We start from the raw sequence: 17,371 nt of genomic DNA, 5'->3' as shown, positions 1-17,371 counted from the left end.
GTAATAGTAGCATCACCTTTAAAGTAGACAAAAAATTTCAGAGATATTTGGCCTAAATGAAACTGAAACCTAATGGTAATAAAAGAGAAAAAAGTGAGATGGATTTGGACAGGGGTTGGTAACCTCTGGTATCATTGTGGGAAAATGTATTAACTGTAAAATGGAGCTAAATAATAATTCTACCCTACAGCCTTGTGAAGATTAAATGAGGTAAAGTATGGGGGAAATGCCAAGTACAGTGTCTGACTCACATATATTCAGTAAGTACATATAAGTTTTTTTTTGTAAGTATGTATGGAACATTAATTTTTGTGATTAATTCAACAACAAAAATATTTTCTCTTCTCAAAAAGTGGTCTGTAGATAAATTAAGAGCATGATTCATTTAGGAAATAGTTCTTGTCCCATTTTAAGCTCTGAATATTAGCTATTGTTATTATCCAGCCAAAAAATATCCCCTGCTATGCGGCCATTTTCCAGGTGTATCTTTCATCAGGGAAAGACATTCTTTGTTTCTGGTGTTCTTGAGCCACAGGGGACTCAATTTGGTAAGCAATATATTGTTACTACTGTGAACCCCTTTTTATCTTTATGGCCTTCAACTTATTTTCTCCTGCTAATGTTGCATGTTATGGTACACATAGACATCAATTTTTGATGGCACTTGAACTACTTAAATAGATGCTTTTACTCAACAGCAATCTTATTTCCTCCAGATTTTCTTTCAGTATAAACTATCTTTAGCATTGTTACAGGGCAGCCCAATGAGAATTGTGTTACCTGACTGTGTCTTCACCTGTGCTTAAGATTCAACTGCAGGCACACACAAAAAGGTTAATAATGGGTTTATTACAAGGGAAAAGGGAAATTAATAATTCAAGGAAAGAGAGTGAGAGAGAGAAAGAGGTAAGTCGATTGATCCATCCTACCAGTTCTGCTGACCTGGAATCCCAATAATACACTAAAGATCAGTGAAGAGCCAAGAGATAAGTTGTGAACCATGAGCCAAGAGATCCCTGGTGCCCACATGTCCGGTTTTATATCCAAAACTGGCTGCTTATCTCCACCCTCAGGTCCCAGCATGCTTCTCTTTGTTGATGGGATCTGGAGTAGGGGTGGAGTCCACAAAACCTTTATCTGTAAAGTTTGTTCAGGACATCCTTTCCCCCATTACAAGTATTACTATATATATACATATATATACACACAGACATACACGCACACAGTTAATGCAGAATTTTTGTAAATGTTTTTTCACCGAGAAAATAGAATTATTTGCTTTGTTAGAAATAGTTTAAAGGAAGATTAATTTGAACAAATTATTTAGCTCCTCCCTTTATATCTGTTGTCTCTCAGCTACTTTTTCTGAGCCTACTCTGTGTTCCAACAATTTTTATGATATTTATTAATAAAGTTTTAAAAATATAGATGTTATGATTAAATTTTTATCATTATAGCATATCAAAAAAGCTTGCTGTTGAGCAGGTGGAATATGAATTAAAAGAAGCCAATGTTCAAGGTTACTTGTAGGGTGCTAGAGGACTCAGGTTGATACTTCATGCAAGATGAGTAAAAATACTGTAGTGCAAAAAGTTAGTTATTTTGCAAAGGCCAAAGGTTGAAAGCTAACTACCACTAGCCTCCATCTCTAGGATAAATTTCCATATTAGATATGAAATCAGATCCAATTTTTCTGGGCAACTTTTTTTCCTTCTGTTTTTACATACAAAAAAATATATTAAAATTAGTGGTGGAAATTAATGTCAGTGTATTTGTGATTTTTAAATCCCCCACCTCCCTCACCTCCCACAACAGCTAATAACAACACATGCTGATTTTGGCTATGTTTTTATTCTTATTCTTCTTTTTATTATTTAATTTTGTTTATGCATACGAGAACCGGGTTGCCAGCCAGAGATGTGGAGGGTGAGAGGAGGATTCACCAGGGGCAGAGTAGGGAGCAGAACAAGCAGATCTACTGAAATACACGGCTGAAGGGAGTAATGGGCAAGACAGGGGAGGTCTGCCTGGCCATGTGGGCCACCTCCCTAGTTGGGGATAAAACTTAAGCTGCTGTGGCTGCAAGAGCTCCGTAGTACTGCATTTTAACCAGTTGTGCCACCAGGGAGGGTCTGGTTATGTTTTTTTATTTTTTTTTAAAGATTTATTTATTTGTACATACAGAACTGGGGTACAGGCCAGAAGCTCAGGGGCGGCGAGAGGCTTCACCAGAGACAGAGTGGGGAACAGAACAGGCAGATCGACGAAGTACACTGCTGAGGGGAGCAGCGGGCGGGTCAGGAGAGGTCTGCCACGCCATGTGGTCACCTCCAGGGCAGGCGGGAATCGAACTCATGCGGAAGCGGTTTTAGATTCTCAGTGCTGTGCTTTAACCTGCTGCGCCACCAGGGAGGGCCTGGTTATGTTTTTAATCTGTGTCTGTGTGTGAACTTTTTTCTATTGCTGCTATTTTCTCTGTGACTGTGTATCCTTCTTTTTGATCCTCTGGTTCTCTATAGGTATGTTTCTGCGATGCACACTGTATGTGTGTGTGCCTGAAGTCTACTATCAGAAAGTCTTATTTCCTTGAAAGTATTTAAGCATTTTCTACATATACAGCTACTATATTTTATAATCATTTCAAGACAGGACATGACAGATTATATAAAACTTTAAAAGTCTTTCTAGTGAAGATTATCTACCAGTGACTACCCAGTGCCTCAGTTGATTTAAAAGTAAAGACTACCTTTAAAGACTACCTGTAGATTTGAAGATTTGAGAGGGGGACTCACGAGTCTCAATACATAGTTATCTTTGTAGTTGTGTTTTATTACAGTGAAAGATACAAGGGAAAATCAGCAACGAGAAAAGGCACATGCACAATAAATGGCTGGAGCTTGGGTACAAGCTTTTAATAATCCTGCATCTGTAGAGACACACAGGATACCCTTAATTCTTCCAGCAGTGAATTGTGGTAACATATTTCAATGAAGTGTTTCTATAAGGATAGCTTATTAGATAATGAGTATCTGGGTTTTTACTGGGTACTAGTCATATAGGGTATACCATCTGTGTAGCACGTACCAAAATTCTAGACTCCCAGAAGGAAAACAGGTGTACAGCATAAGCCATATTGTTTGCACAGATAGTTTAGGCACAGTAACCCTTTCTTATCAAGGAATGGTGGGAACCTTTCTGAAATACAGTTTTCAGATACTATCCAAAGACCTATCTTATCTTGTAAGCAGGTTTTTCTAAGGCTAGTATTATCAGGCCTGTTATGCTAACTTTTTCTGCATATTGTATTCACTTAAATATTTAATAAGAGTAGTTTGTCATGGAAATTTATTTTTCAATGTTAAATGCTAATCTCTTGGCTGACTTCTTAGTTTGCATTTTTCAGTTTCTGATTATACTACATTATTATTTTTGCCTATCTTCATGACTAGGAAATATAGAGACTATTGTACCTATTTTATTTCAAATTAACTTGTATTGTAATGACTGGATATTTTCAATTTTGACTTTACTTTTAAAAATGTGTTGTACATAAATGTAATAAGATACTAAACATTTTCATTCACATGAACTTGTTCATTTTGCCAAACCATTTTATTTGTGCACTTTTATGTATATATTCAATTTAGTTACTGATTATGCTTAGGTCTTTCAAATTTTTGTGAACTCTGTGTATTACTTTACTACTGTCTTTTTTCCTTGGCTCATTTGGATTGCTTATATGTGAGCCTTTTTTTCACTTTTCATTTTGGTTAACTTCTTATTTCAGTTTTTTTTTCATTAATTTTTTTTCATTAAATACAATCTGAGTCTTCTGTTTTGATACTTTGTAATTGGGTAGCAAGTATGAATTTAATATAGTTCTTCATTACTTTGCATGTAGACTAACAAATGAACACTGCATTTTATGACTTTACAAACCTATATAACCAATAATGTTGACAGATTTTTAGTTTTGTTTTTCATGATTGATTCATTTTTAGAAGTGATAGTCTATTGTTAGCATTAAACTTTAATTTTTAGACTTGCTAGTAACCTGAAGGAATTTTTATAGCTGTTTCCAGATTTAGGTTTAATGATATAAACATGGTGGGAATTTTGACTAAAAAAAGAGACATGGGGAAAGCCTGTCAACCTGAGGTAGTCTGTTGGTGAGAATGGTGTTTTCATTCACAAATTTACTAAATGTCGTTGTGTAATAATGTACTAAATGCCATGAGGGATGTGATAGGGCTTTGGGGAATATAATTTCACTCTAAATTCATATGAGAGATTTATTTACATTATGCAATGTTTTGAAAGACATAAGATATATGAGTTTCCTATGGGTGAAAAGAATAACCTTATATGACTATGTATATATTTATATAGAGCATATATAGTAAATTTAAATGAAATTAGAGTGAAGTGATTTCAGTTCCAACCAGAAAGATGAGGAAAAGCAAAATGAAGGGAATTACGTGTTGTCTTTAAAGGATGGGTAAGAAAGTTCACTGGTAAGTACTCAGCAGGGGGAGGATATTTTAGGAGGAGGAAATGCTTTTGCAAATAGTAGAAAGATAATTGATCAGAGCATGAGATACTTGAAGGCATTGTTTTGGATTTCAAGCTGAAGGGGTTATATTTTTATTAGATAGGCATTGAAGAACCTTGAAAGTAACTGCATCAAAGGATGAATATGTTCAAAACACACACACACACACACACACACACACACACAAGATCAATATGGCTCGCATTCAGAATGAGAGCTAGGCAAGGGCTCTTAGACTAAACTGAAGTCAGTTGTATCCAGGAAGTAAACAGGGCCGAGCTTGGTAATTCTGTTAAACTTTTGAAAGCTTAGTAAGAATGATTTTAGAGAATATCATTGGATTTGATAGTTGAACATTCTGGGAAAGTAAATCTGAGTAGATTTATTATGGACATAGGTGGCACTTTATTGAGAAGTATGATGGTCAAGAGAAGAGGAGAGAACTATTGAGATTTTTGGATTTGATGGGAGGGACTTATTTGAAAGTAGACAGGATCTCCCTCTCCCTGGATACAGAAAGAAATATGTGAAGAATGAAAAACTGTAGGAAGCTGGTTGTGAGGATTTAAACTATGGCAGATAAGATATAAAAGTATTAACAAGTGGAAATAGTGAAATAAGATATAAAAGTATTAACATGTGGAAATAGTGAATGCCTGTTCTCAACTGTAATATAATTTATACCATTTTAGGAAGCATAGTATTTTCTTGCAAGGGTGTTTACTTTTTTCTATTTTTCTTATAGTGTAGAATTAAATATACTGATAAATGTTAAGTGATTATATATGTACATTTACTCTTTAATTTTATGGACTTTGAAATCTGAGCTGGGAGCCGATCTATTTTTGATCACAGAAGTTCATTATTACATAAGCTTATAATGCCCCATAGTTTTTTCCTTTACTTTTTTATAATCTCTTTACTAGTATTCAAACATTTGACTTTAGGACATATTATTATTGTAATTTATAGTACTTTTTTGGTTCTTCAGTGGGAATTTGTGAATTTTAGTGAACCTAAGTGGCTGCAAATGTAGTTTAACTAAAGAGTTAAGGAGTTGCTGTGTTTGTTGATGTTATACTATGCAGCTAATAGATCTGTCACTTCTAAATCTTGCCATGGAGGTACAATTTTTTATAAATTTTGATAAAGTAAAATTTATATGTTAAAATATTTTGAAGGTATTATTCATACTGAGCTTTGTTCAGCTTTCCATTTCTGATCTTATACCTGTAAAATTTAAAGATTATGCTTTTTATAAAACATTCATTTATTCGATTACTTCAGCAAACACTGATTTGAGTATTTTATTCATCTAAGAATGGTCCAATACACTAAATGTCCTAGTCACCTTCATGTGTGTGGGAGGTGGGAGAAAAAGACTGACTAAACTATGATTATTAATACCATGTAAAATGAGTTGCAAATATAAACATAGTTCTGAGTAAACTTTGCTTATTTATTGCAAAACCGTTCCTAAAGCATGGCTTTTTTAAAGTAACTAAAATACGGAGTTTCAAAAAAATTTTTCCCAACAGGTGGGAAGGAGAAACCAAAAACAAATGTAGAAGACTTACAAATTAAAAAGGTAAAGAAGAAAAAGAAAAAGAAACACAAAGAGAATGAAAAACGGAAGCGTCCAAAAATGTATAGCAAGTCTATTCAAACCATTTGCTCAGGATTACTCTCTGATGTTGAAGATCAAGAAGCCAAAGGCATCCTAAATGATAACATAAAGGATTACGTTGGAAAACATTTGGATACCAAGAACTGTGATTCCAAAATTCCAGAGAACAGCGAATTTCCATTTGTTTCATTAAAGGAGCCACGGGTTCAGAATAACCACAAAAGGTTGGACACTTTGAAGTTCAAACAACTCATTCATATTGAGCACCAGCCTAATGGAGGTGCATCAGTTATTCATGCCTACAGTAATGAACTCTCCCATCTATCTCCTGTGGAGATGGAGAGGTTTGCAGAAGAGTTTGTGGGTCTAGTGTTCAGTGAAAATGAAAACTCTGCAGCTTTCTATGTAATGGGTATTGTTCATGGGGCAGCTACTTATTTACCTGACTTTTTAGACTACTTTTCATTTAATTTTCCCAATTCACCAGTGAAAATGGAGATATTGGGAAAGAAGGATATAGAGACAACGACTATGTCCAATTTTCATGCTCAGGTAAGAGGTTTTTTAGTTATTTAAAAAAATAATTATATGTCTTAGAAAGTTTCTTTTTTGTTTCTCATTTTGCTATAGGTTTGAAATAAAAAGGTAAGAATATAATGTAACCTTTTGGAAGTATTAAAAATATATTACTTAAAGAAAAAAGATTTATTATTTATGCATACAAGAACTGGAGTGTAGGCCAGAGGGGTGGGGATGAGAGGATTCACCAGAGATAGAGTGGGGAGCAGAACAGGCATCCTACTGAAATACACTGCTGAGGGGAGCAGCTGACCCTGGAACTCTTTCTGCAGTGGCTGGCAATAGCTTGATAGCTCTGTGTCTTTAACTCCTGTTCCACCAGGGAAGCCCTTATTACTCTCTTGATGTGAATATCAGAGTTTAAATTTCATTTTCTACTTAACCTAGTTTTTTTCTTAAAGATAATTATGGAAATAGGTAAAGTGTTATGGGGGGGATTTTTCTTGGAAATCATTAAGTGAGGTAAACCATGTATTTCCCAGTCTCTATAATAGTTTAGTTTACCTGAAGATGACCTAAAATTATCTTAGGGATAATGCCTTACAATTGCTTAGTGCTGGATCCATCACATAGTACATGTTAAATGAATATTGGCTATTATGTATATTTTGGTACAAAGGAATCATCCATTAATTGTGTGGCTCTATGAGGAAGTTAGCATATCAGTGCATATATTCAGCTAATTTCCTTATTTTACTCTTCTCTAGGATATGGAATAAACATTGTTTTGGAAAACAGAGGCAGAGTTGAGTTTGCTTACTCTCTAAATGAATATGGGCCATCTTAAAGGCCAGCACTGTTGACACCAGCTGAAATCAGGGCCTAGTTTGGAATGAGGAAAGAAAGTCTTTTATCTTTTGAAGAAAGTCCCAAAGAGATTTAAGTAATTATTTATCCCAACTTTTCCCAGTTTACAGATAAGCAAACAGACATAGATAGAAGTAAGTTAATATTTCAAGGTCTGTAGCAGTGCCAGGAGTAGAAAATAATACCCTTAATATTCATCCAGGATGCTTTTCTCATATTCTGGGTACATTTATTTTCTTTATACATGCTCAGATGATAGTCTTCACCTTGAGACAGTAGTCTGAATGTAACCACATCCATATATACTAACCCCCTTAATTCCACTGTATTTTCTGGTATATTCTGTTGTCTGGAAAGTATGGTAGTATTTACAGTTTTATTGAGTGTGTGTGAATTTTTCTTTAATGTGGAATGTTTGAGAAATAGGGTTTAAATATTTTTTAGACCTTAAAGGGAGTTATAATACACTTATTATTCTCTGTCACTTTATAGAATACTTAGTCATTTGTCTGAGATTACAGCTCAGTTTTGTGATGGAACAAGACTGATATCTAGTAATAATGTCTATTTATTGAATATTAACTGCTAAGAAGTACTCTAAGCACTTTGCACGTAATAGTTCATTTAATCTCATTACAGTCCCATTTCAGCAATGAGGAAGCAGATATAATGAGAAATAACTTGCTCTAAATCCTTCACTACTAGATAATTTGCTGTCTTATTGTATATCTGCTAGGTGGTGCAAGGATTTGTGCTGGGCCTCTTGACTCCCATTTCCACTGTAGTACAAACTTTCCTGTTGCCTTAATAGCACGTTTTTTCAGTTTATTTTAAATGAGATAATACTTATCTTTGCTTTTCAAATTTTTAAAATTAAATATAAGAATTTTATCTTAACTATGAAATTGCTTTTGTTTTTAAATAAAATAAAATGTTTTGTCTTGTTAATTTTACCATTGTGTGGCTTGCATGTATGTCTCAAGTCCTTGATGAACCACCTTCCCTAGTTGCAGCATCACTAGGTCTTTGGTAATACGCACTGCACAGAAGAAATTCTAGGCAGATGCATGCATCATTTTTGTTAGCAGCTAGGGCTGTGGTCCTGTATCTATGTGATCTGTCAATTATAGAGAATACTTTTGCTTCTTTAACTTTAGACTTAAAAGGCAGAAAGCTGCCTGTTCCTTTATCTCTAGACTCTCCCAAATCTAGTGCTTCCTATGGTGTGAGAAAGAATATTTATTGAAAAGCTAAATATTTGAAATTTGATAGTTCTTTCACCCGTGTCTTACTTTGTTTGGTTAAGACCAGGTGGTAGTCTTTAGGTTTGTTTTTAGTAGCTGATTATCTAACACTAATGGGATCCAAAAGGTGGTACAAGAAAAACCAGTATACTTATTGTAGCTTAGCTTTATTTCTGACTTCTTGGCTTCTTTTCAGTGGGGAGTGGGGGTGGGGTGTGATAGTGGAGGGGTGGGGGAGGACCACTACCATATAACTTAACTTGTGAAATCACTCTAGGAAGTGATTTTAAAACCTTTTACAATGTTTTTTATTTGGAAAGTGCTTTGTGATGTACATTGACTGACAGCAAACATAGTAAGAGCTAAACAAACTTACAACTTGAGAATTTTCTTGATCTGAATGTGGGGCTTTTTCTTCCAAGTTAAAATTGTAGTAACAGTTTATTATCGATGTAGTAAGTTGTGCCTCTGGATAGTAGATGGGATATATGGAGAGAGAAGGGTACCAGTTGTAGTTCTGCTGTGTAGCAGCTTATACAAATAAAGTTGGTATGCAGTATTACAACAGCTTTCAGTTTCTTGAAAACACAAAATGGAGTATTATTCAGCCATAAGAGACTGAAATACTGATATAATATAAAGGAACAAAAACTGATATATAGGACAATCCTCTGTTATAGCGGTTGGCAGGTGGATCAGTTCATTTTAGGAGACTCACTACATGTCTTGATAGTTGGTGCAGTGTCAGTGGAGGTAATGGTCCCATTTCACTCTACAGTAGCAGCTTAGCTTGCATTCACATATGGTGGTAGATGCAGAATTCCGTGGAGCAGAAAGAAGACCAAAAAAAAAGGTGCATAATTCTGTTCTTGAGTTGGCTAATGTTCCAGTGATCAAAGGCAGTGATGGCCGGAGTCACTTCTTAATGGAATGATGATAGGAGTGGTATACTCACATGACTCAGAAGTTAGCATACAGACTTGGGAAGATTTTTGACATTTATAATCTACATCTTTCCTAGTTTCTTTTTACCATCTCTGTTTTATTCAAATATTCAGGCATTTATTGTTCCTCTGTACCCTTGTTGATCTCCTTTTTTAAGGAAAACAAAAAGACAAGTAAGATGAGCTTTAATATTTCTGGGAATAAATGAGTGTTCAGTCATTCTCAGTCCTATAGATGTATGAATGTGAAAACTGGAGCATTTGTCTTCTAACTACTCCTCCCCACAACTCTAAATCCTGTTTTTTATTTTATGCTGTTATTAAGTTTTTCATACCAGATAAGTTATATCAAGGATGTTAACCACTGACTAAATGTCTTAATATTTGAGTAGCAAGACAGTTATTAAATCAACCTGACATCCAAGACTTGCCTCTGTGCAAAATGAGGGGAGAGAACTAACTGTTGTTGAATTTATGCTGCAGTTATTCAGTGTATGTCAGTAAAGATAGTATGTACATCTTTGAATCATCGTTTGCCTTAGGACTGAATTTTCCTTATGACCAATTCTGTCACATCTGCTTTAAATACTTGTGAACTGCTTCTGTATAGAATAGTACTGCAGGTACCAGATGATCTCATTGTAAAAGTAGCTTTGCGTCCCCTTTACTATATTACTTTTAAAGTGAGTAATAACACTTTCTCTTTTTTATTTGTCATTATATAGGTATTTTTGAAATAGTGATTAAATGTCGGATTTTGACTTGAAAGAATGTGCCATATGTGTTGGGGCTTGGCTCCCCCTTGTGGCACACTTATTTATGGTAGCTACTTAGATGGGCTCAGTAAGAAGGCTGTTTATTTAAATTACTCTTTCTTCTTTCCTCTTCCTTCACCCCCAAACCCAGAAGAATTGAACCAGTAGTTTCTGCTGCTCTTTCCCTCTCAATTTGAGGGGGCTAATAATAATTTACTTTTGTATTTCCTTCAGATTGATATTGATACTCGTCAGAAACAGCTATAATATATATTTTGGATTACTAATAAAGTAATATATACTGTGCTGCATTTTAATCTTAGGATGTTGAAAGATATCCTAGAAAACCTATAGGAAAAATATATTTTGAGGCTAAAATAGTATAATATTGAGCTAAATAAGATTCGTTTATTTATTAGGCTTAGAAGAAACCTTAATAACAGTGTGTATGTGTGTGTATAAGTTGGACAAAGTTACTGGACTAGAGAATTTTCTTTTTAGGGGCTGACATATTATGGGACATATCTTAAGAAACAGCAGTTGTTTCAAGTGAGTCATTCTTCATGTTTTTTTAACATTACTATTACCATATATGCATCTTCATGTGTTGCAACTTTTTTTTTTTAGTTTTATTTGGAAAAGGCATTTTTAATTTTTAGGTTTTTTTTTCTGTACTTCCTGCTAGGAAAGCTGTTTTTATTCCTTTTGTAGCAAGTCAGACACAGAATCCTAAGATTTCCTAAGTAGTTCAATTCCTGTTAACCAAAATTCTTGAGGTTTTGTTGACATTTATTGGTAGTGAGAAATAAGAAATCTCTCATTTCCTGTATTTTTCCCTTTACCTTCACGACATTTATAGTGAATATATGAAGGGGAGGAGCAAAAATGCAGTCAAAATGGTGATGGTTGTAGGGGAGGGATTATATTTGTTTTAAAGACAATTTAAATGTAAACTTACTTTTTAAGTACAAGGTTTTGCAAATTATGTAAATATCATTTCTATTTTATTGTGTTATTTTGAGAGTACTATACCTAAATTGGGATGAACAAATATGTAACTCTTTGTAACCCTGCATTTTTCCTTTAAGAAGCATATATGAAATATTTTATAAAGCAATGGCATATTTGAGTTTTTCATATTAACTTTTTTTTTAAACTGCATCAGATGGTTTGGCTAATGTTTACTGAAGTGATACTAGGAGCAAATATAGCAGTCACATACCCTGTATCATCAGGGTGTGTGATTTTCCAAATAGGTGATTTTTGTAGATAATGGAAATACAGAGTACTAAAGTTTTAATTAAGGCATCGTTTTTACTGGGCACATGTGCTACATAATTTTATTTGCAAACTTGGTTTGTCATGATAGTGTTAATAATGCTGATACCCATGGGGAGCTGCAGCTTTACTTACTTTTTCCTCCTCTCCCCCTTTTGTAGATTTCCATCCTTTATGATTTTAGAGAGTAGTTAGTATTTCATACAAATGAGAAGAGTAACCTATTAGGAGTCTTTGGCATTGGTTGTTCATATGTTTCAGCTTTTTCCTACTCCATTGCCATGTTCTACTGTACTTAAACTGTAATTGTTAAATAGAAGAATTTTGGAGAAAAGGTTTTACTTTTTTTATGGTACTCTAGATTTACTTTTATTCCATGTAATAGGGGAAACTGTATATTTGCTGTATAGTATTGCAGTAAAACAGGTGTCTTTTGAGTCAAATATTTTATGAAAAGTCTGTAGATGATAATTTTCGATTTTGTATTAACAATTTGAATGTCATCCATATATTTCATCTTGAAGTATATACATTTTTGAACTTGAATATTGTTAATGCATAATTTGCCATATTTAAAGCATCCAATTAATGGCTCTAGCTGATTTAGCTTATGCTTGAAATATTGGGCTAATAAAATAGAAGGTTGTGTTAAATGATATGTTTAACCATGATATATGGTTAAAATGTAATTAAGAGTTAGAATATTTTGAAATTTGTCATTTTCACAAACTAATATTTTGATGTCAATTTACTTTTTAAATTGAGTTTTTTTTTTTTTTTTAAAGATTTACTTATGCTTACAGAACTTGGATACTTGGATACAGGCCAGAGGTGTTGGTGGGTGAGAGCATTCACCAGAGACAGAGTGGTGAGCAGAACAGGCAGTTTGACAAAGTACACTGCTGAGGGGAGCAGCGGTTGAGGCAGGAGAGATCTGCCACACCATTGTGGGTCATCTCCTGGAGGGGGATCCAGCTCATGCTGCAGGAGAGTGCTTCATAGTGCAGTGCTTTAACCCTTTTGCACCACCAGGGAGGGCCCTAAATTGAGTTTTAAGTATATTCTGTCTATCCCCTGGGGTTACCAGAGTATTTTCTTGAATATTGGAGAACAAATGTCTTATAAGAAAATTGCTACTTTCTTTTAAACATAACTTAAGAGAACATAGTTTCTATAAATAACCTTTCTAGTAGAGGTTTACTTTTGATTTTAATAGTAGATAAGTGGTAGACAGTGTTAGCATATTTTGGTGAAAAGCAAGCAAGACCTTAACTTTTATTACAGCATATTATATGAATAAGTGCATTTTACATTTAATATTTATCATGTAGTGGTAGTTACTAACTTCAAAGATTACAGTGCAATATTTATGCACCAACAATACATACTCTCTGATAGTCTATATTACTTTATTCTTTTAAAAAATTATTTATTTATGCATATAAGAACTAGAGTATAGACCTGTGGTACAGGGGTTGAAAGGATTCACCAGAGAGAGTGGGAAGCAGAACATGCAGAGCTACTGAAATACACTGCTGCTCCATGTGGGTCAGCTCCCTGGCCAGGAATTAAACTCATGTTGCAGTGGCTGGTGGTAGCTTGACAGTGCTGTGTCTTCAACCCCTGCACCACCAGGGAGGCCCTTATATTACTTGATTCTTTAAAATTTAGTTTCTCCCAAATAGCCTTTGAAATATCTATGAATTTTAATACTACTATCCTTAAATAAAAGGTCATCAAAAAGATAGTCTTATTTTAGGTAGCTTAAAATAGACAAGGAGAAAGAAATAATTTGTTCAATTATTTAATGTATTATTTAAAAATTTTAGTCTCTAATTCTCAGCTAATTTTATATGTACTTTATTTTTATTTGAACAGTAATTTGAATGAAATGACATAATGAGGTCAGTAATGTTCTTTTTATAAAGGATGTAATATTGAAGAGCCATATCATTTATTTTATTACTACCACTCAAGAAGCTTTGTCCATTGTTTCTGTTTGTAAATGATACAGATTTTTTTTTAAGGTGAGTTAGAAATGAAACTTCATTGTGATATAGTATACACTCAAAAGTGAGTGTGGGTGGATTCAGAGGAGAATCGCCTAATATATTTTTAACTGAGAAATTTTACTTTTCAAGGACTGAATGTTAAGTTTAATAATTTGGTCTACTTTTCTGATTCATAAACTGTATTTGTATCTTCTTGGTTGTTTAGTAAATAGGTTTTGCTCTTTTTTGTGTATAATGGAAGTAGCTTTTGAATTATACTTTAACTGCTCTATAGAACTCAAAAAACTATTTCAGCATTTGAGAAATAAGTTATTTCATGTATGATATGACCTATATTTTTAACCTACAAAATAAGTTGGTAGTATTAATTTCAGATAGTATTAATTTCAGACATAGATGCTCTGAGAAGATTGTCTCTGACTCCTACTAACTTTCACATTAAGGGCATTCTTTTTCATTATTGTATATCTTTTGCATGCATGTACTTTATTCTTTCACATCCTCTTGGAAAAAAGGACCAATGGACTAATTCATCCTTCCATTTGAATTTTGCTCTGAAAGGTTCCAATTAGTCTTTTCTTTGGTAGAGCTCATAAATTGAGCTGCACTTAGTATTTTAGAAGAATTTGCTCACTGAAAATTTCTCCCTACCTGAATTATTTAGTTGATCATGTTGATGTTATCACGTAGTAAAATGAACCAATTAGGGAACAAGGATTTATTTGCTTCTGACTTTGTTAAAACTAGTTACTGATTTACGAAAGTTCTCCAAGTTAAACAAGATAAGTAAATTTGAGATAAAGTCTAAAGTATTATTATTCCCTTCCCTGAGGTCTCTCAGAACTCATATGGTGACTTGTAAATCCAAAATTGAGGTTACAAACTCAGGATCAATGAATAGCAGTAATATGTTATAGCAATTCTGATATGTTTACAAAATTTTAGGTTGATATTCTTAGCATTCTTAGAGACCATCAGTACAAAATGGGGATATGGAGCCCCCAATTTTTTTGTAACTTAGGGATGTTTCTATGAAATGAATTTGTAGTAGTTGTAAAAACTTAAGCTTAGAATTTTGATAAACTCATTAGGAAGTTAATGTATCATACCATGTTTCTGATTATGATAGAAAATAAAATTTTGTAATATCTTAGTCAAGTCATTCTATTATGATATAATTTTTATTGTTAGTATTTTGGGAATATGTGGGTTACAACTTATGGGGAATTGGACTTGGATGTGAACTCTATATAGAGGCTGTGTTCATGATGTGACAAAAGGTAAACCATCTGGATTTGCCTAGGGTATCAGACACTCAGTTTTCAAGTTGGGACAGACTCTGGAAAAAGGATAACTTGATCTCCCCAAAAGTTAGTGACCATAGAGTCTAACCCAGAAAAACAAAAAAGATAATTACGGTATTCCTCAAAGATTTTTATGAAAAGAAGTTGTTTTATTTTTAAAGACTCTGATTTACTAGTGTTAATATATGAAGTCATAGATCTCATTGAACAATTTAAACGTGCTTGTGAAAATTTATGTACCAATCATTCTTGAGAAATAGGCAGTTATATTTTGCTTGATATTTGAATGATATATCCCATGTGGGTGACTGCATAGTTACTAAATTTCCTCCAGCTATCTGAGGTAAATCATTCCATTTAAGAAACTACAACTCAAAGAAATTAAGTGGTTTCTGAAAATCATATAGCTGTTAGATAGCAAAAGATTTGTATCCAGGATTTCTTTCATAGGAATGAAATGTGGATTCCAAAAAACAAACAATTTCAAAGACAAGATCACTTCTGGTGGTCTTTTCATCATAAGACTACTGGTATTGGTTAAATATAACTTTTTCAAGGGATCTACTTTTGAAACTTCTAATTATGAATCATATATATATATACACACACACATAAACTTCTAGATATAATTTCAGTGGCATTTAAGAGCTAATAAGAAAACTTCATGTAAATTAGTTATTTAGAATTATGTTTTTTAAAAATCAATTGTCATTTTCATAAGTAATAAATAGGAATAACTAGAGAAAGTGAATTTGCTTGAGTTAGTGCAATTTTCTTAATATCTTATATATCTATTTGCTGTTTTAAGGCCTTTTTTTCCCCCCTTATTCTTCCTGCCTCATTAGGTTCTAACAGTTGAGGCAGTATAATTTAATGTAACACAACAGCTGCACACATTATCTTATGTATAATTTTTACTTCGATTCCTGTCCTTCAGGTAAAAAGAACATATTCTCATGGTACTTACAGAGCTGGCCCAATGAGACAGATCAGCTTGGTTGGAGCAGTTGATGAAGAGGTGGGAGACTACTTCCCTGAGTTCCTTGACATGTTAGAAGACTCACCATTTTTAAAAGTAAGAGAAAATAAGATCAAGCAATCTGTTAATGAGGGTATTACTTTTATCCAACAGGTGAAACAAATAATGGATATATTTCAGAATTATACAAGTTTTAATTTCATTTGAATTGAAGGGAAAATAAATAATAGGTGAGAAACTCAAAGTAATTCTTGTATGATGTGGGTGAATGACTTCTCATGTACTAATTACAATGGTAAAACCAAGCAGTGGACCAGAAAATAACACTTGATATTGTTTCTTTTGAATATTTGGTTCCATCTGTTTATCAACTCTATAAACTAAGTATATGTACCAGAAGGATCAGGATATGGATACTTACAAAATTAAGTGTTTAGGACCAAGGAACACCACTTTGGCATTGTGGAAAACTGGCCTGGAAAATGTATTTCATTCTTAGCTATTCTTAGCTGGGTTGGTAGCCTTTTAAATGTTCTGGGCTTCCCTTTGCTCATTCATAAAATTATGTGCTTATATTTTATAGTTTTAGGGTCCCTTTAAATTATTTTTTTGGGGGGGTCATAAAGATGCTTTAAGATGGGTTAAGGAGAAATTAGGGCATCCAGGACGTGATTCTGGACATCCCAGATTGGTCTGTGTGAAGAGGTCCCTTTAAATTCTTCAAGTGGTTTCTATGCAGATTCCCTATCCAAGTCTGCATTCCTGAAAACATTTCTGTTTGTCAACTGCAGGGCCTCTCCCATTGAGAGAATTTTCTGAGCTATGAAGTTAGGTTAATTATTTAATCAGTAATGCAAAGGTCAGGATGTGACACGTAAGTTCCACACACAGTCTGTTGAGTATCTCTTCATTTTTTTCTTTTTAAAGATTTATTTATTTATGCATATAAGAACTGTGTAGGTGGTGAGAAGATTCACCAGAAGGATATAGTGGGGAGCAGAGCAGGTGGATTTACTGAAATACACTATTAAGAGGAACAGTGGTTGAGTTGGGGAGGGTCTGCTGCACCACATGTGGGACAGCTCCCTGGCCAGGAATGAATTCAGTCCTCAGGCCATCATGGTGAACTGTTGTGAGATTTAACCCCTAAGCCATTAAGAATGCCATCTTTCGGGCCCTCCCTGGTGGCTCAGTGGGTTAAAGCACTGCACTAAGAAACTAAAGCTACTTCCGCATGAGTTCGATCCCTGCCTGTCCTGAGGCAACCACATGGCGAAGCAGACCTCCCCT

At 34.0% G+C, this 17,371-nt stretch overlaps 1 protein-coding gene across 1 annotated transcript in view; it reads left to right on the top strand.

Moving 5' to 3' along the window:
- Positions 1–17,371, top strand: part of RSBN1L (round spermatid basic protein 1-like) — a 50,333-nt gene that overhangs the window by 21,811 nt on the left and 11,151 nt on the right. The window contains exons 3-4 of the mRNA XM_004676900.2: positions 6,091–6,731; positions 16,040–16,177. Of these exons, the coding sequence (XP_004676957.1) occupies positions 6,091–6,731; positions 16,040–16,177 (779 nt within the window). The remainder of the gene's footprint in view (positions 1–6,090; positions 6,732–16,039; positions 16,178–17,371) is intronic.

This window comes from Condylura cristata, unplaced genomic scaffold, assembly GCF_000260355.1.
Source record: "Condylura cristata isolate star-nosed mole 26May11 unplaced genomic scaffold, ConCri1.0 scaffold00005, whole genome shotgun sequence".
Lineage (NCBI taxonomy): Eukaryota > Metazoa > Chordata > Mammalia > Eulipotyphla > Talpidae > Condylura > Condylura cristata.
This window is presented reverse-complemented; position numbering and strand designations above follow the sequence as displayed.